This window comes from Papilio machaon, chromosome 12 (assembly GCF_912999745.1).
Source record: "Papilio machaon chromosome 12, ilPapMach1.1, whole genome shotgun sequence".
NCBI classification, from domain to species: Eukaryota; Metazoa; Arthropoda; class Insecta; order Lepidoptera; family Papilionidae; genus Papilio; species Papilio machaon.
Window position 1 is genome coordinate 7,932,223 of NC_059997.1, and position 21,535 is coordinate 7,953,757.

General features: G+C 36.2%; 2 protein-coding genes across 3 annotated transcripts; one reads left to right on the plus strand and one right to left on the minus strand.

Annotated features, from left to right (window-relative positions):
* Positions 1-3,694: 3,694 nt before the first annotated feature.
* LOC123721447 (serine/arginine repetitive matrix protein 1-like) lies at positions 3,695-7,882 on the plus strand. 2 transcript variants are annotated; one of them, XM_045680194.1, is made up of 8 exons: positions 3,695-4,024; positions 4,163-4,397; positions 4,486-4,797; positions 4,874-6,004; positions 6,143-6,307; positions 6,834-6,890; positions 7,279-7,376; positions 7,476-7,882. In XM_045680194.1, exons 1-8 carry the CDS (start codon positions 3,735-3,737, stop codon positions 7,738-7,740), a joined length of 2,553 nt encoding a protein of 850 aa, XP_045536150.1. In that variant the 5' UTR covers positions 3,695-3,734; the 3' UTR covers positions 7,741-7,882. The 2 variants fall into 2 exon arrangements, with proteins under 2 accessions (XP_045536150.1, XP_045536151.1); XM_045680195.1 differs by lacking the exon at positions 6,834-6,890.
* A 4,477-nt stretch (positions 7,883-12,359) lies between these two features.
* Positions 12,360-21,403, minus strand: LOC106707379 (N-acetylneuraminate 9-O-acetyltransferase). The gene is made up of 10 exons (XM_045680202.1): positions 21,216-21,403; positions 20,792-20,888; positions 19,924-20,027; positions 19,324-19,480; positions 18,380-18,638; positions 17,522-17,745; positions 16,637-16,918; positions 15,917-16,226; positions 13,765-14,006; positions 12,360-13,258 (listed from the first exon to the last, which is right to left on the minus strand). The coding sequence occupies exons 1-10, from the start codon at positions 21,346-21,348 to the stop codon at positions 12,691-12,693; spliced, it is 2,376 nt and encodes a 791-aa protein (XP_045536158.1). The 5' UTR covers positions 21,349-21,403; the 3' UTR covers positions 12,360-12,690.
* Between the last annotated feature and the right edge of the window lie 132 nt (positions 21,404-21,535).

A 21,535-nucleotide genomic window follows, 5' to 3' on the forward strand; every position in this document is an offset into this window, starting at 1 on the left:
TGGTACACCTTGGAGGTCAAATCTTTAGGCCTCTATTGGAACGCATAAAATTACGTAAGACTTGTTCTACCAAAAAACAAATCAAGGGCACACTTACTTACAAATGCTTGTCGGATAGCTTTTTTAAAGTAATAACTAAATTTGCATACACGTGTTTCACCGTAAAGCCTTCTTTCCTTTATTTCGGCTGTACTCATGCATTCTCTGATAAACGCACCGTACCTGATAAATGGTAAGGACACGTTTTGCGTATTATTTTAAATATCTGTCTATCATTGATGTTATCACGACTTGCGAATTCAGAAACTGATTGATCGTAAGTTTCTGAGACCTTAATCCCCATTTAAAACATATTGTTTTCTCCGTTTTGTCAATGATAATGACAGGGATGACGATATGTTTTATGCAGAAATTATGATCTCGAAAACCAACGATTAGTGTTTAATGTTTTGATATAGATAAAAACATTTTCATCAATTGTAATCAAAACGTTTCTGTTATTCGTAAATTGCACACAATTTTTTTAATTTACAAAGTAATTTTGCTGGACCGAATTTTTCATATAGAAGAAATCAAATTTTTACATTTAATATCCAAAGACTTGCACTAAGTAGAGAATTTTTTTTCAAGAGATTAAATGGAACCAAGTTTTTTATTTATGAATGTGGAGCAAAATAAGAAAAGGGAGAGAAGAAAAGGCAAAATTTTCACATGTTAGAGGACTTTAAAGATTCAAGATCTTCATTAAATAATTTAAAACCAAGTGTTAATGTTTTAAAAAAATTGTGTAACACAAATTATTTTAAATTATTGTTGTTATAGACACCACCTGCCGGAGTATACCGAATGATTATTTCCAATGTCTTTTAAAGAGTTTTCTGAATACAAGTCAAAAATTATTAGTGATGCAACGGAAGTGTCTTAGCGGAACCAGAAACGGAAACAGATGTCAAAAATAAATTTTAGCAGAAACGGAAACGGAAGCGGATACGGAAACAGAAGTGTAAATAATATGAAAAAAAAACATATTTACAATTTTTTTTTTTTTGGTAAAAACAGTTTGTATTCGTTTTTAATTTATTAAGGCATTGGAACTAAAAAGCCTCCGAGCCCCTCAGTGGGGATGTATAGTGAGCTGATGATAATAAAGATGATGATATATTACATGGTTATCACTTATTCAAAAGTACATTTAATAACTCGTAAGTATGAAATAGTCACATTTTGCCAGTTATCAAATTTTATATGGACACCAACTAGACAGTTAACTCCAGCAAGAGAAACTGATTGTTTCAAACAGCAGTAGAAAATATTACGTACGATTAAAAAGTACGTAAACAAACAAACGCGACAAGTGCCGAAAGGCCGCGCACGGACAGCGCGTCTCGCGCCGCGCATTTGGATCTCTCAGCCTTCGTAAAGTTCCGTTTTATCTCCGTTATAAAAGTTGCGGAAACAGAAGCAGAAACGGATGTTGAAAAGCACGCGGAACTTCCGCACTTGCGGAAACGGAAACAGACATCCGTTGCATCACTAAAAATTATGATGGCTAAGTTCTGTCTAATTTTTTTTTGACACGGTAAAAACTGATCAATAACTTCAAAAACAAAAGTTTTAAATGTTTTGCAAGCAACGTATGCACTTCGTGGATGGAAAGGAAAAGTTTTTGTTGATAACTAATTAACGTGCTTTCTAAATGTTTTCCTCCAAAATCCACCTTAAACATCCTCTATACTTACAACAAATTTGTTGAATTTGTTAAATGTATAAATGAGTAAAAGTGACTATTTAACATCTAGCGTTTCATTCGTTCGTTTGCCCATCTCTTAAATATATTGGCAAGCATGAGGTATGTCCCGGCGACGTGGCAATGGTGTGTGTATGGGGCTAGCGCCGCGCGGCAGCCGGCAGCGGTATGCCGCGGTGCCACGGGAGGAGCCGAGCGGCGCGCCGGCGTTAGCTACGCGGCGTTAGCGGCACGACGCGGCGTTAACGAGGCAGTGTTAGTGACGCGGCGGTAGTGACGCGGCGTTTGTCCACAGCGGCGGTGGCGCGCTGCGAGCCGGCGGCGCACCGCACGCTGCTCACGCGGCTGGGTATTCGCAAGCCGTCGGTGTCGGGGCTCGCGCCGCACCCGCGGGCCGCGCGCACCTTTAGTTTGGACGATCTGTTAAAGCCGCCGCACGGACGTAAGGAGTGGAGCGCCGGAAGCCAGCCCCCCGCCTCCCGCCGCCGTGCCCTTCGCACCAATACATCTCATACATTCATCTTTCATTACAATTACATTTGTACTCTATTTTTATTATACTAACATTGGTATCAATTTCTGAACTATCAATATTAGACTACCAATTTAAGATTTTTTTTTTGCATTGAAAAAACCTGGAACAAAGTAAAAATATTTCTGTCATGACTGTGGTAAAAAATAACAGTTTATGCTGGATTAATATTATTTATAATTTTAAAAACGATAGCAATAGCATTCGACTTGATTATCACCGTTCGACTTCGCCAACATTGTATCAACTTGCGGAGCGCGCGGCGTGCGGGTCCGCACCTGAATGTAACCTCGCTACTTGAATGTCTCAATGTGGAATGCCGACCATAACTGTTGCGATCTCCTTGCCGCCCCATGAGGCCTCTCGATGTGTGCACATTTGACTCTGCACTGACACTCAAGCATTTCTTACGTAGTCGCTCCTTCCTTCCTTCGTTAGCACCTTTGTAGATCGTCCAAATGTTACTTCCAGATGTTACATTGTCTTTTGCTTTAGTCTTCTTATCAGCCTAAATAATTCTAATTGGTTCTTCTTTTTAAACTTCTTTGTTTTTTAACTTTCCTTCTTCTCTTTATGGACTCGGCAATATGACTTCTGGATCTATAGATTGTGTGTCTGCTTTAGCATGCTTTTGGACTTTGTTATGCTTTTACTGAAATAATTAACTTATACACGAAACGGATTACAACTGATTACTCTTTACTTACTTTTTAGTTTGTAATCGCACAGCATTGTCCTTTACTGGTGTGTAGCCATGAAAAAAAATGCTTACTTGATTTCAAATATATTATTAGTGCATTTATTACTGTAGAATCTCATTAGCAAAACTACGATACATTTAAATTTTGTCTTTAATGTAAATGTAGATATATACAAAATACACTTTACAAACGACACAAACACTGATTGGCAAATGTGTTAAATTTTAAATATGATTTTAATTAAAAGCACTAATCCTAAAGAATTGGCTTCCATTAGATGCACCAATCCCTTCAGCGAGAGATCAGATAAGAGGCATGATACTGGTCTCTTCACCTTTTAAATTGTTGTCAAAGAATCTTTTAACGATATTATTGATATTGTGTAGTGTTGTTATGAACATTCGGTGTTGTATCAAGTGCTTCTCGTAGTTAGTTCCTTTTTTTCAACAAACATAATTTGTACGGTAAATTTTATTATTTCTAAATAGGTTCACCATCGCCCCGTAAGAAACGCAACAATTCAACTCCTACAAAGAAAAACGCAGCAGAGAAAAAGCAAATACTTCAACAGTTGATTAGTCCAGCATCCGCTAATGATCATTCAAAAAAGATAACAATGGGAGAGCTTATACAAATGTCGGAGAAGCGTACATTAAGCACAGTTGAAAGTGCACCAGCTTTTGTTGAATATGGCATAGATAATAAAGACACATCATTTGCCAGTGAAGGTTCTACTCCATCGACATCGCCATCGATGAGGCACATTTCGGACCCAAAGCTGGAAAAGAAAGTGACTTTTGCTAGGTTATTAAATAAAGTTTCAGCTGAAATGAGTTCCAGTTCTGACGTAGACATGGTAAACACTATCGCTATTCCCATGGCTGTCATAGCTGATAGAACTGTTAAGACTAAAGCTTCGAGTACTCCCCCATCCCCGGGTGTAGAAGTTAGATCTCCACATAGCACGTCAAGCAATCAAGGCAGCGACTCTATGTCAAGCCTAGACTTGACTTTAGCTCATGCTGCCTTAAAGAAGTATTCGAGGTAAGATTACATTTTACATTAAAAGAATTTTACTTTTTTACAATAAAAATAGTAAGTACGTAAATAATACGAGTAGTAGACACTAGTAATCATAAATCGTAACAGATTAATAGTATTAAATAACTATTTATTTATCAGAACTCCAAAAATTTCAAGTGCGGACTCAATACTAGCAATGTTCCGAAACTTCTCGTCATCAACCGCCGCTGTGTCCAGAGCGTCTTCCGGCGGAATATCGGCGTCCAGCACACCAACTGCCTCGTCTCCACAGGATGACACCGTCGACGACGACATATCTCTCGCCTCATCGCACGTACCCTCGCTAGCGCCCGATTCACCGGTTGCTAGACCTCACAATACTATCGAGATTCAGGTAAACAAAAAAAAATGCATCCTAATTACAAAAGTTAATAATCAGTCAAATTTTAGCTAGTTTTAATTATTAATGTTAACACTTTCAGGTTCTTGATCCGTTGAGCGCTCACAAATCAACTAATTCAGGAAGCAATCTACTTCACCCGCCCTCAATCCTTCTTGAAGTTCCGAGTACTATAAACAAATGCCTATCACCAATACGAGAGCTGCCCACTCCTTTACCAACACCTCTACCAACTCCCTTAGCAACGCCGTTACCTTCGCCAAGAATGCCAAGATCCAAAATGGAATCAGATATCAAGAGTGAATCAACAGCCTGCCTTTCTCCTAGTGAAGATGAATTAGATGAAATCAAACCGGAAAAAACTGAACGGCCCACTGCAGGCTTAAGATTAAAGGTAATGAAATATTAAATGTCAATTAAATATTAAGAAATTGAAAAGACTTCCATCAACATATTTTTTTTTCTTTCAGTTAAGACAGCCAGCGATTAGTATAGACACGCCGACGCCGTCCACTCACGTGACAGATTCACCTACTCCCAGTTTCACCCACAGCCAGGATTCTGAACGCGAGATGTCTTCTCCATCACCTGCGCCACCAACATTAAGAGTTCCAGTCCTCATGATTGAGCGACCGTCACCAGGCTCGCCACCACCTAGACGAACACCTCCACATTTAGAATTCCAGCCACCGCCATTGATAACAGTCACCTATAATGCTAGCGAAGAATCAGACGAACCACTTTCTCCGAGACCCCCGCCGCCATCAGGAAACATGTGCTATTTAAGTCCATTTTCAATGTCCGCTCGCGGGGAAAGAGCTCCTTCAGAATCAAATCTATCATCATCTGGATACAGTTCCATGGCAAGCCCGGGTCCGTCCCGGTGCGGTTCGAGCAATCCCCTATGTCCTTCAGAAATGGAAGACCCGGGGTCAGGAGGTGGACCATCGTGTTTTCAGTCGAGACGACGACCTTTGATGAAGACCAATTCAAGTCCTGCCGGTTCGAGTAACGATACTAATGAAAGGCGACGCGGCAGATCCGATTCGGAAACTTTGTCCGATGATCCTCTGCTGGAGTCTAATGACGAAGGAATTGGCACCGATGAAAGAGTTGATGACGTACCCTCAAGCGCTAAAGAAATGGAAAATTTGGTCCTTTTGAAGGAGACTTTAGAGATACCTCAAATTTGTTCCCCAAGTGGTGTAACGAAATGTTCCATTGTGAAGTGCATAAGTGTTGAGAGGGGATTAGATGAAAGAACGAGCTTGAAGCCACCGATGTTGCTGTCTGACGGCAGCCGACCGCTCAGCCCCGTTAGCTCTCGTAGTGAAAGTCCACTCAGTGATAAAACGGGCCTGGGAAGATTTTCTCCGCAGTTTTATGGACGTCAGCTGCCGTTTACAGATTCAGATGGCCTGTACGATTTTCCTAGTTCTGAGTGTGTAAAGGGAGGTATCTGTAAAGCAGGAAATAATGCGCACAGAAAAGCTGGCAGAAGAAGAGATCGACGGACAACGAGAACTGTTTCACAAGATGTGTCAGTCGCAACTAAAACAACACTTCCTCATATGCCGCATTCAATGCACAATTTGCTTGAGGTATGTTTACCAAATTACATATTGACGAAACAGTAACAAACTGTAGTTTATTAGTAAATAATTTGATATCCCAGGAAAGTCAAAGTGCGTCGTTTTAATGACGATGTGTCAATGCGAGTTTTTTGTTGATATTATCAGGTGCCATGTTGCAATCGCGGCCGCAAAGTGGGCAGACGTCGGTCCCGGTCGCAGGCGCCGGCGCTGGCCTCTTCCTCATCATCCGAAGACACCGTGAGCAATGCTTCCGTGGCATCTGTGGCATCAGCAAGGGAACTACGACTACCGCCAGATTTAGAAATGCAGGTCAGCAGGAAACTTCCCTAACTTTAAAATCATGATTATTTTTACTTTATCCAAGTTTATTAATATTTGTCTTGTCTTCTTTTCTATTGTATATTGACGACAGATTATTACTTATACTTATTATTATTGTGTTTTAAATAACTTTCCAGTATAATAGGGGTACTCTTACACTGTTGAAGATTTGTTTCTTAAATCGTGATAATGACGCGATCTTAAGCCCATTGAATGCTATCAAAGTCTTTTATTAAATTCTTACTTAAGAGCACTTTTAACTAAAAAATAATTAGACACAAGATAGTGAAAGGCACAATACACAACAATGACACAAATTTTTATATACGGCACTAAAACAAAATCTTCTACAAACCTCCCTCTAAAATAAATTACAAATATACTTCTTTAAATTTTTAATAAGAATCTTTTAATAGATGAGGTTTGTGGATGGTTCTAGAAAATAATTCACTGCACCTTGTGTAAATATTTTTGCTTGTTTTATTTTTTTGTTGTTCGTTCAATATGTTCACAGCCGTGTGAGGTCCGCCAAAGGAAACTGCTTCGGAGACAAAAGTGCCGTAGTTCTGAGGTGAATTTACTAACGCGACATCTGACAATTTCTGCATCTTCTAGACTATTTCTTCTAGAATATTCGGCTTATGAAACGAGGAGTTGTTTTAGATTCAGCAGAATTGGGAGCTTCATTTAAATACTAAATAATACTACGAGTATTTGACAGTAGTAACGTACAATTTATGACAGTATTTCTAGCAAAATGTTGTTTCTTCTATATTTGTGAATGTACCATATATTTCATTTAGTCGTACTAATTTTAGATACTTTGTAGGTACTTACTTTCTATGTACAGTTCGTTGTATATTATGTAAGTAGTCGTTGGACGCATGTTTGTTTGTTCTCTTCAGTATCATCGCAAAATTTTCAAACAATTTGTTTTACTGTAAACCTAATTGTTTTAGGATACTTCATCAAAAATATCATCGAGCTTGGACCTGAATGAAGACTCGCGTAAGCCGGTCAAAGTCAACAAGCTGAGGACCATAAGCAATCAAATAAGGTTTGTCCAACAACTCAGATACAGATTCAGAAAAATTTATTGCAGATTAATGTTTTTCAAATTACACGAATATATGGGACTACTTAATGTTTATTCCAGATTTCTCCGTCGACTGGAACGCAGCTTAAAAATGAAGGAAAGTTATCCCGCGCTGTCAGACGATGAAGGTGACGAATCGTCGAGTGTCACATCACCTTTGCTGCAAGGACGGAAAGAGATGAATCCGATGGGAGGCCACGCGATATCAGCGCCTCTGCTGGGTGCCGCGAGACCTAAAATGATGAGGCAAAGGCGATACGACAAATCGTTGTTAAGTGAGGACAACAGGACGTTAAATGCCGCGGGGAACGACAACTCTGATTAAGTTTTACGGTGACTTGTGATCTTGTTAAATTTCTACTATTTTATACTAATTTATTTGTTGTCTACAAATTGCTGTACCTCTACGTATCGTCGTACTCAAGTTCAAAAATAACAAAATCTGTTACACCGATTTGAGGTTAACTATTAAGCAGCATTTATAATCTGCATTTTGACAGCTGTCATATTGACATTTATGTATACAATATTCTAATCTAATTGTGATAAATTTAAAAATAAGTGATGCAATGTAGTTGTTATATACAGTAGAATGTTACTTGATTTTTTATTTATTTTTAATTTTAGTGTCTAGAACGCACCTATTAGAAAAGGCTTGAAGATGTAAATAATTATCTTATAGCAATAACAAAATTTTCTAGAAATTAATCTTGTTCTTAGAGCAGTAGTAGATCGTTGTCCTCCACTTCTCGAAAATATTTTTATCTTTGTTGAACTAGTGCTGTTTATATATTACGTTTGTATTTTCATTAATATATCGTGATATCCGTTAACCATTTACATACGGTACCTTAAAAGTCCATGCCAAGATTTATTCTCTTATTTAAGCGGATATAAGCTGGTACACAGATCAAACTAATTCTCGGAATTATTTCTTGTCACGCTAACACAAATAGAATTTTGTGTTTAACCTAAATCCTACTTCTTTTTGCTATTGTAATAAAAACTTTGTGAGTGTTTTGTAAATATATATATTAAAAGTATTGCTCAAATACATATTTTGTGAATTTTATCTTTTGTGCACTTTTTGCTATCTTGTAAATACATAAACAAGTTGTTTGTTAATGTAAATACCGGGAAAAGAGAGAAAACTTTCTTTTTTTGTTCTTAACTATATTAAAGTATTAGTTTTTTAGTATGTAAGTTTAAATATAAAAATGAAAGGCCCAAAAAAATGAGTATACCATATGCACAACTACCACGTAACATAATATGTTTAATATATTATTATATGAGCACTATATTTTAAGAATGTAGTTTAGAATTTAATAATTCAAACTACATGTTAAATACGCACCAATAGAATATTTGCAACGATACGTAGACTCATAATAAGTATCTTAATTGTTCTAAATAAAAACGTTATTAGAGCATTCAAACGATTAAAAGTAACGATTCGTTTAAATTTTACGATTCGATTTTTGTTTTTGTTTTAAAACTTTACACCTGGTCGTAAAAACAAAGTTTATCGTTACACAGATAATGATAAATTGTCAAGAAATTGTGAAACGATTCTTGCCAGTAATTGTTTTGCCGCCATTTAATTAATTTACTTTTTTATACATGAAATAATTAAACCTTGTCTTACATTGTCAATTATTTTCTACAAACTTACGAGAATATATTTCAAGCTTGTAATTTTCATTTTTTATAATTTTAAAAACTAATCTATTACTACGAATGTTTCATAAATAATGTTAGTTACAGTCTCAGCAATAAAACAAATGTGATTCGACTGTGCAAAGACTGACGTCTGATTGTCTAAAGCCCGCTACGCACGCTTGGCAAAAAACGGCGAACAGCAAACACCAAACAAAAAGCATGAACGTAAGGATTGGTTTTTGCCTGTTTTTGTTTGGTGTTTGCTTGTTTTTGTTTGGTGTTCGCTGTTTGTGCTAGTGATCGGCGGTTTTTGTTCACAAATCAAAGAATGATTTGACAAACCTGGGGATGCCTATTTGTGTTGGACGTTTGTGTCCGATATATGGCACGTGTCTGATAATTGTGGTTGTTTGTAGCAAATACCAAGCGTCTGGAGCGGCCATAAGAACCAAGCGTAGTTACTTCCGTGTTATATTCGATGTGTAAGTTAACTTGTGTGTACGTTATCTTATAAAATAAATGATATTGATTATGAACTGCCTTTAATCCTCATCGTTTATCGAAATGCCCGAATTTTCAATTCTCACATGAATTAATGTTGCCATTTAGAAAAAAGTAGATTCTTGAAAAAAAGTTAGCCTTAATCGCTTCCTCATGGCAAATCTTTCTTGTCTCATTAGATTCTTTAGCGTTCATAGCTTGATTCATCAAATGTAAAATAAAGTACTATCTTATAGTTATTATGGTAATAAAGGCCTGTTCATTGAGACTGATTTTCTAAACTTAACTCTTAAATAGCTTGGTTTTTTCTTGAATGTGAGCGCGTATGGGATTTCTCTGTTCTATTCTGTCTGTGTGGAAAATATTATTTATTCCATTTTAGTGTGGTTTAGTTTCTCATCAGTCCTAAGGAAATGCGTATAACTGATATGTGAATAATTGAACTTCCTAAAAATCATTTCGATGTCGAATTTGTGTTTAAAAATTGAAATATTACCGATTATTAAATTGATTGATATGTTAAGAATTTAGAATTATGAACGCACCTAATTATTATAAGCAATATATATACATTATTAAATTTAATTATTAGTTATTAAATAAGTATTACATTGCCTAGTTAATACATTCAAAATAGTCACGTTACAATAAAATGGGATGGGAAAAGTTTGTGACAAGTGTGAATAAAAAAAAAGGATTTATCAAATTATTTATGTATTTATTATAATGTATGAAAGCAATACTTACCTAAAACCATACAATTTTTTTAAATAAGCAATTTTTTTAAATTTTCTTGTAAACTGAATACCGTATTATTTAAATAAGACGGTTGTAACTATTTGTCGCGGCATATTTATAAATTAAAAAAAAACTAAATCATAGACATGAAAGGAATAATTTTAAACGGATAGTACTAAAGGTTTGTTCACACGAGTGTTGTTGCTAAAAGGGTCTTTATCAGCAATAAATCTGCATCTAAAGCTCAGGGTTTATCCATCCACATATATTTTTTTTAGTTACAATCAGAAATGATAAATTTTTGTGTTAAAACCTGAGTAACAGGCACAGCGATAGCGAATATATGGCAACTGTATCCTGCATTGAAAAAAATCGCCAGGTTTCGTAGATAATTTTCCACGTTATGTTGCCTTGTGTATGAAAGGCCTTAGATGGACTAGTTTCATACAGGTATTTCGTCAGTAGAATTTCACGGTTAACCTTAATAAATTGTTTTATTTCTGTTATTTACTATAGTAACTAACTTGTTTTTAATTTATTTATGTATTCAAGCGTTAGAGACTATGTTGGACAGTGAAAATAAAAATGGAATAATGTTAACGTGATTTAAAAATGTTGAAAAACTAAACATCTGCATTTTATTTAATAAAAAACCTATTGTGCAACTTTTTTAATATATTTTTTATCTGTGATCTGTATATGAATATTTTCTCATACATATGTATATTTTTCACTTTCCGATAATTAACCGAATATTGATAAGTTTTACAAGTTTCCCATTTAATTTAAGATGTATAATATTTTTTAATTATAAACATCAATTTCACTAACAATGTAATTATTAAATAATAAATTTTGCTTGTTAAAATGACTTTTATTGGTCTTTCAGTTACACTCACAGTGATTCTTAAGCACTGCTTTAGCAGTATAAGAGTCATGGTGTCACAGTATTCACTCACTGCAATATTTTTTCTGTCTTATGTACCTGCGATCATCATCATCAGCACACTATACGTCCCCACCGTTTTTTTTTTTTTACTGAGTATTCACCGTTTGCCTTACAGAGGTATTTACAGTTTCACCTGGCTCGAGGTGGCCTAAACCTCGTTTAAGAGTAACGGTGCTCGAGAGACGTCCCCACCCAGGCTAGGAGCCTACCCTAATTTAGGGGTGACCAGGCCACGATTATTCTCTTCATTTGCATAAGAAAACTGTCATAAAGAAAAGAAATAAAACTAAATTCTAGGCTATTTAATATTTTATTACAGATAATAAAACAATAAATTATCCAAAGCTTAAAAGTCTTAAAATCACAGTGCATTTTATTCGCTTGATATTTACATAATCCAAATATACAATTATCAATAAAACATAAAACGAAATAAAGTGAACATATCCATAGTTTGATTATTTAAAACTGTGATACAAAAGAGATGCTGATGAAAAAAATAAAGTAACAACATTTTGTTACCGAGATGTTCTTTCTAGCAAACTACATATTTTGATATTTAACCGAACTATAGACCAATAGTATAGAATCATTTGAAATATATTATGCATTCAAAAATAAAAATCTTACACAATTTTATTAAGTACCTATATTATTTTACAAATAATATAATACATCGATAAGCGAGAACCTCTCTAAGCGAGAGTATGTTAGGTCCAACAAACTACCTCCATAAGCGAGAAACTAAGGTTAGAGAGAAAAATATTACAGTGACTTTGACTCTCTCTTATACAGATTCTGTCTTACCTAATGCCAAAAAATATGTAGAGATGAGACAAATGTAAAAAAAATAGTTTATGGTAAGTGGCATATTTGTGTTAAAAGATTTTGTATTTTTAAAAATATGTTTGCTGAGGAAGCATTTGGATTTTAACAGGATAGATTAATCAATTTAAAAAAACAAGTTTGAAGTTGTATTAAAACAAATTTTTTCTTGGTATACCATTCTTTCATCAATATGCTTGAAAAATAAATTCAGTTTTATGTCCAGTTAATATACATGTCACATTGGGCCAATTTTTTCTTAACTCTTGCCTACCGGGCCAGAAAAATTTGCCACACTATTGAAGACAAAAGTACTTTAACCAAAAATAATTAATAAAAAAAGTTCTCAGTTTTATAATCGCTTTGGTTAATCAAGTTACAAAATAATATTGAAATTTCAGTAATTTCTAAAGTGTTGCCACAATATGAACATTTTGTTTCGAAACATAACACGGAATGTTTCTATATAGAAAATTAAATAATGTACTAACACAATTGTACTGATTTATTCCAACTTATGTACCACTACTGACTATCGCACACAAAGAAAAAAAACTATAAAATATATACAAAAGCGGTCTTAAAAATGAACCTTGGATCTTAAAACATCCCATCATGTATACCTATAGGTACTAAAATAGCTAAAAATATAGCAAAATTCCTCAAAACCAATCGCCAATCATCAGGTACAGCATATGGCAGTATTATTGATGTCAACTTATGTATTTCATGTGCAGTAAATATAAAAATATAAGATGTCAAGATAAGATTAAGTATCGGTGCACTCGGTATTAATACTAAGACACCATGTGTGTCAGCAGCGAGCCATATATGTGACTGACTTGCAAATAACTCTAATGTTATCGTTCCAAACCAAGCAAATAGATTAGAATGTTTAGTCCTTAATGCTCCGGAGACGTTCCTTAATATAATATAACTGACAATTGGTAGAAATGATACGTAGCTGTGAATTTCATTGCAATCAAATGTATTATTACAGAGGAATGTGAATGTGACATATGAACCAATGCCTATAAAAGCCAACAATGTTGCGGTGAGAGACAAACCTGGTGTGAACAGATTGCTGTGATTGTTGTCATCCAGCAAGTTGTAGCGCTGAGCGAGGAGATATGCTGTGGCAAATATTATACCATAAGCCATAGAGTACCTGGTAAAATGATATAAATATTTTTAAGCTAAAATAATAACAATAAAAAAAATCAAAGAGAAGAAATGTTAAATTCTCCATACATTTTGTGAAAATTTTAAAGATAATGAAGTGATATCTGTACATATTAATAAAATTGGAATGTCTGTTTGTAATGTAAAGAAAAAAAAATCACATTTCATACACATTTTTTTTTCTGTATGACTGGACAGCTTTTGACGAGACTTTGTCGGGAAGGTAGCTGATGCACGCGAGCATATCAGAGACTACATTTTTTTTTAAATTCCATGCTGAAGAAGTCGCGGTCAACCGCTAGTTTTATAACAAAGTAGGATAATACGAAATAGTTTTGTGAAAATCATTGTTTCGAAAATTTTTGTAATATTATATGATTTAAAAAAACCATATTGATTGTCTATGGTGTCAAATATCTTCTACTAAACAATAATTATTAAAAAAAAAAACAATTTAAAGAACATTTTACATATAAAGTAACAATCACTCACCGATCTTGCTTCCACATAAACCACCACTGGTGGATATCATCATCCGAGTTCACAAACAGAGCCTTCCACGGCCTCGTCACAAATATCTTCTGGAAGAACACCTCACTCATATACAACACTGTCACTATTGTCAGAAGACCAATTATCTTCAGCGCTATATATAAATATTGATATGGTTTGGACTCCACTGTGTGAGTAGACGACTGATTTATATGTGGTGGTAGAGCGAAGATTACAAATACCTGAAAAAAACATACATTCTATAATTTCAAGTTCACTTTTCGTCGAAGCGAAACAGAGAAACCTCTATAAGCGAGATTTATTATCCACTCCCGACGGACTCTCTCCATAAGCGAGAAACTCGGGTTAAAGAGAAACTTCCATAAGCGAGTATCTCGGGTTAGAGAGAAACGTCCATGGGCGAGAAACTCGGGTTAAAGAGAAACTTCCATGGGCGAGAAACTCGGGTTAGAGAGAAACTTCCATAAGCGAGAAACTCGGGTTAGAGAGAAACTTCCATAAGCGAGAAACTAGGGTTAGAGAGAAACTTCCATGGGCGAGAAACTCGGGTTAGAGAGAAACTTCCATAAGCGAGAAACTCGGGTTAGAGAGAAACTTTCATAAGCGAGAAACTAGGGTTAGAGAGAAACTTCCATAAGCGAGAAACTCGGGTTAGAGAGAAACGTCCATGGGCGAGAAACTCGGGTTAAAGAGAAACTTCCATGGGCGAGAAACTCGGGTTAGAGAGAAACTTCCATAAGCGAGAAACTCAGGTTAGAGAGAAACTTTCATAAGCGAGAAACTCGGGTTAGAGAGAAACTTTCATAAGCGAGAAACTCGGGTTAAAGAGAAACTTCCATGAGCGAGAAACTCGGGTTAGAGAGAAACTTTCATAAGCGAGAAACTAGGGTTAGAGAGAAACTTCCATAAGCGAGAAACTCGGGTTAGAGAGAAACGTCCATGGGCGAGAAACTCGGGTTAAAGAGAAACTTCCATGGGCGAGAAACTCGGGTTAGAGAGAAACTTCCATAAGCGAGAAACTCAGGTTAGAGAGAAACTTTCATAAGCGAGAAACTCGGGTTAGAGAGAAACTTTCATAAGCGAGAAACTCGGGTTAAAGAGAAACTTCCATGAGCGAGAAACTCGGGTTAGAGAGAAACTTCCATGAGCGAGAAACTCGGGTTAGAGAGAAACTTCCATGAGCGAGAAACTCGAGTTAGAGAGAAACTTCCATGAGCGAGAAACTCGAGTTAGAGAGAAACTTCCATGAGCGAGAAACTCGGGTTAGAGAGAAACTTCCATGAGCGAGAAACTCGAGTTAGAGAGAAACTTCCATGAGCGAGAAACTCGAGTTAGAGAGAAACTTCCATGAGCGAGAAACTCGGGTTAGAGAGAAACTTCCATGAGCGAGAAACTCGGGTTAGAGAGAAACTTCCATGAGCGAGAAACTCGAGTTAGAGAGAAACTTCCATGAGCGAGAAACTCGAGTTAGAGAGAAACTTCCATGAGCGAGAAACTCGAGTTAGAGAGAAACTTCCATGAGCGAGAAACTCGGGTTAGAGAGAAACTTCCATGAGCGAGAAACTCGGGTTAGAGAGAAACTTCCATGAGCGAGAAACTCGGGTTAGAGAGAAACTTCCATGAGCGAGAAACTCGGGTTAGAGAGAAACTTCCATGAGCGAGAAACTCGAGTTAGAGAGAAACTTCCATGAGCGAGAAACTCGAGTTAGAGAGAAACTTCCATGAGCGAGAAACTCGGGTTAGAGAGAAACTTCCATGAGCGAGAAACTCGAGTTAGAGAGAAACTTCCATGAGCGAGAAACTCGGGTTAGAGAGAAACTTCCATGAGCGAGAAACTCGGGTTAGAGAGAAACTTCCATGAGCGAGAAACTCGGATTTTAGAGAACCTTTTTAAGTGAGAAAAATATACTCTTATCCAGGTTTAACTTTATACATTAGATTAGTGTTTTATTATACGAACTGACGTAAAACATTTTTTTTTTCTTTCATTTATTATCTTTAACATATACCATGTCACGATTTTTTTTTGTATAAAATATATATAATATAATATGATAATGTAATATCAATAAAATGTTCAAGAATTGTCTAAAATAGACCATTAATATTATCAAAAACCATATAAACTTACCAAAGTATACCAAAAAGACACAAGCGGTATAAAACTGTAAAACTGATACGGTCTATTCATCGTCAAACATAAGACCACAGTCAGGAAATTCAGTCGGAAGATGACCCTGAAGTATCTGACCAGGCCTGTGTCTCCCGTCTTCCATGTGTAGTAAAAGTGACCATAGCCCGTCAGAAAGAGGTAAGCAGAGACCAATGCCCTCACTAACATGTATATAGGAAGGACTTTACTCGCTCCCGTCACTTGGTATACTAAGATAACAAGCTGCATCCAACCTTTCCATTCGTCTGTTTGATTTCTGTGTAAAACTCTGAAATAATAACATAATGTGTACATCTGTAAAACAATACTAAGCTAATCTTTATTAATTTAATGTTTTTTTTTTTAATAAAGTACACTCAAAGTCAATCATTAAGAAATATTTATTTTCATCATCTACTACTTGGGGAGCAGTCGCCTAACTATTTTGGCGAATTCCACTTGAATTCACCGAAATAGCGAAGCTTATAGCGCCTTTTGTTCATTCGCAACCTTATCTTACTAATATTACAGATGCGAAAGTTTAGATGGATGTTAGTTTGAAGGATCAACGGATGATGAATTCGTAACAGATTTAGAACATAGTCTGGAAGAACACATAGGCTAATTATATATTTTTTTTAAATTCCGTGTGGACAGAGTCGCGGGCATCAGCTAGTAATATATAAAATAAAAACTCACCTACTTGACCTTGAATCATCAGTAAAGAACAGCCCCAATGCAAACACATATCCAACGGGCAACCAGAAACTCCATTCCGAGTAATACTTGTTTTCCTTCATGAAGAAATTTGTTCTATCGCAGAGGTAGAAGTATGCCATGATCATGCCGAGCTTAGCCAGGGCCAGCACGGGAGAAGGTGGCTGTACCACCGTAGCCTGGTTCACCAGCGCGTAGCCATCCATCTTCTGCTTTATACTCTGAGACCAACGCCACAAGTATCTCAAACTGGCAACGACTGCGCTAGAAGAAGGAATTTTTTGTCACATTATAAAGATAAAATGAATATAATAAAATAAATACAATTTAATCTTTTGCACCATAAATAAAGAAATATTTATAACTAGCTTTTACCCGCGACTCCGTCCGCGCGGAATAAAAAATAGAAAACGGGGTAAAAATGATCCTATGTCCGTTTCCTGGTTCTAAGCTACCTGCCCACCAATTTTCAGTCAAATCGATTCAGCCGTTCTTGAGTTATAAATAGTGTAACTAACACGACTTTCTTTTATATATATAGATAATGTTGCAATGCTGACCGGATTGAGTCTTCCCTCAGCTTTGTATGCTGGGTGCTTCTCTCTGGACCACTCAGCGCTGATCTTCAGCAAAAATCTTCACGATTATCCGCAAGATGATATGTTTTTGTAAGATATAGAAATATTGACATGTTCCTTCATTTTTGGCATCTCTTACGAATATTATAAATGCGAAAGTCTGGATGGATGGATGAATGAATGGATTGTTGGAAGGTATCTCCGGAATGGTTCATCAGATCTTGATGAAAATTAGCACAGATGTTGAAAACAGTCTGAAAGTAACATATAAATCTTTGTAACATCTCACCAGAGCAGGAACAATGCAAATGTGAGCATTTGCAGCTGTGTGTAGGGCTCCGGCTGAGCACAGCACGAGCCATCATTGAAGTTCATGTGGTCATTGCAGAACATGTTTAACAGGATCTGTGCGCAGTGTCTCAACGCCGTTCGCGTCAGGGCTTCGCCCCCAGCAGACCCCGCCGCTACCAGTCGCGCCGCGCCCCACACACGCGCCTCGCTGTGACGGAGTATCTAGAAAAAGGTGCAAACAAGTAGTCCCTGATAAGGTAAAGTACCAAATATATTCTACCAATAGTTAGAAAAGGTCATTAGAAAAATACTTTCCACTTAAATTGTGTCTATGACACCATAATTTAATGTCATACAGTAAGTTGTACTCTAAAAGTTAGACAGCAATATAAGATGTTAACAATATGTTTCGTCTGATGAGTGTGATGCCGGAAGCCTAATTTTAATCCTCTTTCCATTCAAATCTTTTCTTATTAGGAAAGGATGAGAAGGGGAATTAGATTTGGCGGAAGAGGGGACGTATGAGAAGGGGAAATGTCCTCTATCTGTGCGTCCCCTCCTCCGTTGATTAAAGGTAGGCAACGCATCTGCTTTGCGGATGTCTATTGGCAACGGTCGCTTCGCTATTTCGGCGAATTCAGGTGGTTTGCTGGTTTGCCACCTTTTCATTAAAAAAAAGATGAATCTAACTAATATTATAATTATGAATATTTGTATGGATATTTGTTACTAAGTATCTGCAAAACGGTTCAACAGATCTCACTGAAATTAAGAACATAGTCTGGAAGGACACTAAGTTTTATTTAATTCCCCTCGGACAGAGTCGCAGGCAAAAGCTAGAAGTTAATATACTCACCTCCATCGCAGCACTATTGTATCCATCAATATCATGATTACTGATCTTCACATCATCTTTTATGAGTGTTGTGTCAACAGGTTCTAGAAGTTTCCACAATACTTGAGTACCGCGAGCCGCAAGCGCATCTATAGGCTGAACTAATTGTGTAAGATTCCTCTTATATTCCTCCAATACAGCATCAGTTGTGTTCCGGTTCTTAACCAACTGGAGACCAGTACTGGCCACTATCACTGATGGTGGTCGATCCGAGCGCTGCCTGAGACAAAAAAATCTTACTAATATTATAAATGTTAATGTTTGGATGGATGCTTAAAGGTATCTTCAGAACAGCTCAATGATGAAATTTGGCATAGAGCATAGTCTGGAAGAACACATAAGCTACTAATTAATAGTGATGCAACGGATGTCTGTTTCCGTTTCCGCAAGTGCGGAAGTTCCGCGCGCTTTTCAACATCCGTTTTTGCTTCTGTTTCCGCAACTTTTATAACGGAGATAAAACGGAACTTTACGACTTCTGAGAGATCCAAATGCGCGGCGCGAGACGCACAGTCCGTGCGCGGCCTTTCGGCACTTGTCGCATTTGTTTGTTTACGTACTTTTTCGTTAATTTAAGCGCGTAATATTTTCTGCTGTTGTTTGAAACAATCAGATTCTCTTGCTGGAGTTAACCAATGGAGATATCCAATGCCTTAATAAATTAAAAACGAATACAAACTGTTTTTACCAAAAAAAAATTGTAAATATGTTTTTTTTCATATTATTTACACTTCTGTTTCCGCATCCGCTTCTGTTTCCGTTTCTGCTAAAATTTATTTTTGACATCTGTTTCCGTTTCTGGTTCCGCTAAGACACTTCCGTTGCATCACTACTAATTAAGTATTTTGAATTCCGAGCGGGCGACAGCCAATACTTTATAAAGACAAAATAGGATAGTTACTTACCAAGCTCGGAACTGTTCGACCATAGTCTTAGAGACATCATTACTCCATATAAATGTGACAAACAGTTTCAGTTTGCTGTCCACATATGTGTAGTTAGGCATATGGTGGTCTATCGTTGAATATGATGAGTCCAAATCTGATCTAGTCTTGAGAACCCCTGTAAGTAAAAAATTTGTATGAAAATCAAATGTGAATCATAGTTTTTAAAAATACAAACATCATATATTTTTTATAAGTAGCCTACATATTCTTCCAAACTATGCTCTACATCAGTGTTTCCCAAAGTGGGCGATAACGCCCCCTTGGAGTCGTTTGAAACCTAGGAGGGGATGATAAGAGGCCCAAAAAATGGGGGCATTGAAATTAATTAAAGTAATGAAAGTGTGGTTTTTAAGTTTTAGGGCTGAATAAAAATTAGGGGGCTCTGAAATATAATTGATTTTCAAAGGGGGCGGTGAAAGAAATAAGTTTGACAATCACTGCTCTACATCTATGCCAAATTTCATCAATTGAGAGATTACATACTTCTTATAATAATCATAATATTGTAACACAGTTAAATAACACATTGGTATGCAAAATTAATATATTTATACTTACCAATAAAATACTCGTACAATTGTTCAAGTCGTGAGTCGCCGATAAACGCAAAACTGTTATATTTGCCCCAAAAAGCTAAGTAACGTAAGCATCGTCTTGCATCTCTGTAATAAAGTCACAATAAGTTAATTACTATTTACATATTACAAAATTTAGAAACAAATCAACATTGATATGGTAATAATTCTAACAATTTTGTTATGACGGACAAAATATTAACAACTAGATCCTCATCATGTCCAATTATACAAAATTTACATTTTTACATTAATTTATAAATACCCACTTTGGTGCAGAAAGTAAATGATCAAATAATGCATTTATATTTTTTTTTAAAAAAATATGACGAATTTTTTTTATATCAAAAGGTGGCAAACGAGCAAACGGCTACTCGCCAAAATGGCGAGGCGACCGTTGCCCATAGTCATCAGCAAATGCAGATGCATTGCCTAACTTTAATCAATGGAGAAGGGGATGCAGAGAAAGAGGATATTTCTCCTTCCTATGCCTCTTCCACCAAATCCACATCCACTTCCCATCCTATCCTAATAACAAAAGGGGTGGGAAGGGAAAGAGGACTAAAATTAGGCCTTCAGCACCACACTCATGAGAAGAAACGCGGAATTGCTTCCACTTCAGGCCTGTCTTCTGCATGGTCGTGGTATTGCACTGGTTGCCCCGGTCCATTCGTGCACCCAATTAATATTGTTGTTGTGGGATCTACCACTGTAAAACGTTACTAGTAAAATTGTAAGACGTATTTATAAAATATCTTGGCATATTATAGACACATCTACTATGAGTTAACTAACATGTTAATTAATAGATGGATATTTCAACAATATTAATGTAAAGGAATTTAACTTACGTTTTAGAGTATTTGTGTAACATACATCCGTATGGCTGCCACTCATGGTCACCTTTGTAGCGCCCTGATGTAAGCAACCATGTGCAGGAGTCAGGACCTGAAGACAAATTGATGATAACCACATAGACTTACTTAAAAAACCACCACAAAACTATAAATACTGTAAAACATGCTTTAAACTATGTCAAACATGTTTTTAAACATGTATCAAAAATTGAAAGAACTAATAATCACATCTACTTTTTTAAAAGTTAGTGTCAAAGCATTTTCTAAAATTGATAGAAATTATTTGTTTTATAACGCAAAGGTTATTTTCGACTTACTAACCGGCACAAAGCCGCAGCGCTTATGCATATGCGCCGGATTGGTAGATCAGCTACAAGGCTAGAATAGTCGTATTACTTGAACCCACAAAAGAACTTACCGTATCGGAGATGTAAAATACCATGGTACCCAATAAAACCTAGCACAAGCACAAAAGCTAATAATTTTGCATTTTCAACATTTAATTGTTCAATAAACCACTCAGCTGATGTTTTCTTTGGATAAGAAACCATAGCGAAAATTAAGTAATAATAACTGAGACATAAACCAAATGCTAACTTCGCAGTATTTAAATAGCACTAAAGAAATAAAATCGCGTGTTCTTTAACTTCAATATATTAAGTAATAACCGATGAAACAGTGAATACAAATTAACTTGCTTCATAATATTTTAAACAGTAATTAAAACTACTAGCTTTT

Excerpts from the sequence above, each read along its gene's own strand:
- LOC106707379 (XM_045680202.1), bottom strand. The coding sequence starts at position 21,348 with ATGGTTTCTTATCCAAAGAAAACATCAGCTGAGTGGTTTATTGAACAA. Across the intron at positions 18,639-19,323 it reads GTCGAACAGTTCCGAGCTTG|GCAGCGCTCGGATCGACCAC; the intron begins GTAAGTAACTAT and ends TTTTTGTCTCAG. Across the intron at positions 13,259-13,764 it reads TTTATGTGGAAGCAAGATCG|GTACTCTATGGCTTATGGTA; the intron begins GTGAGTGATTGT and ends TCATTTTACCAG.
- LOC123721447 (XM_045680194.1), top strand. The coding sequence starts at position 3,735 with ATGAGGCACATTTCGGACCCAAAGCTGGAAAAGAAAGTGACTTTTGCT. Across the intron at positions 4,398-4,485 it reads ACAATACTATCGAGATTCAG|GTTCTTGATCCGTTGAGCGC; the intron begins GTAAACAAAAAA and ends TAACACTTTCAG. Across the intron at positions 6,005-6,142 it reads CAATGCACAATTTGCTTGAG|GTGCCATGTTGCAATCGCGG; the intron begins GTATGTTTACCA and ends TGATATTATCAG.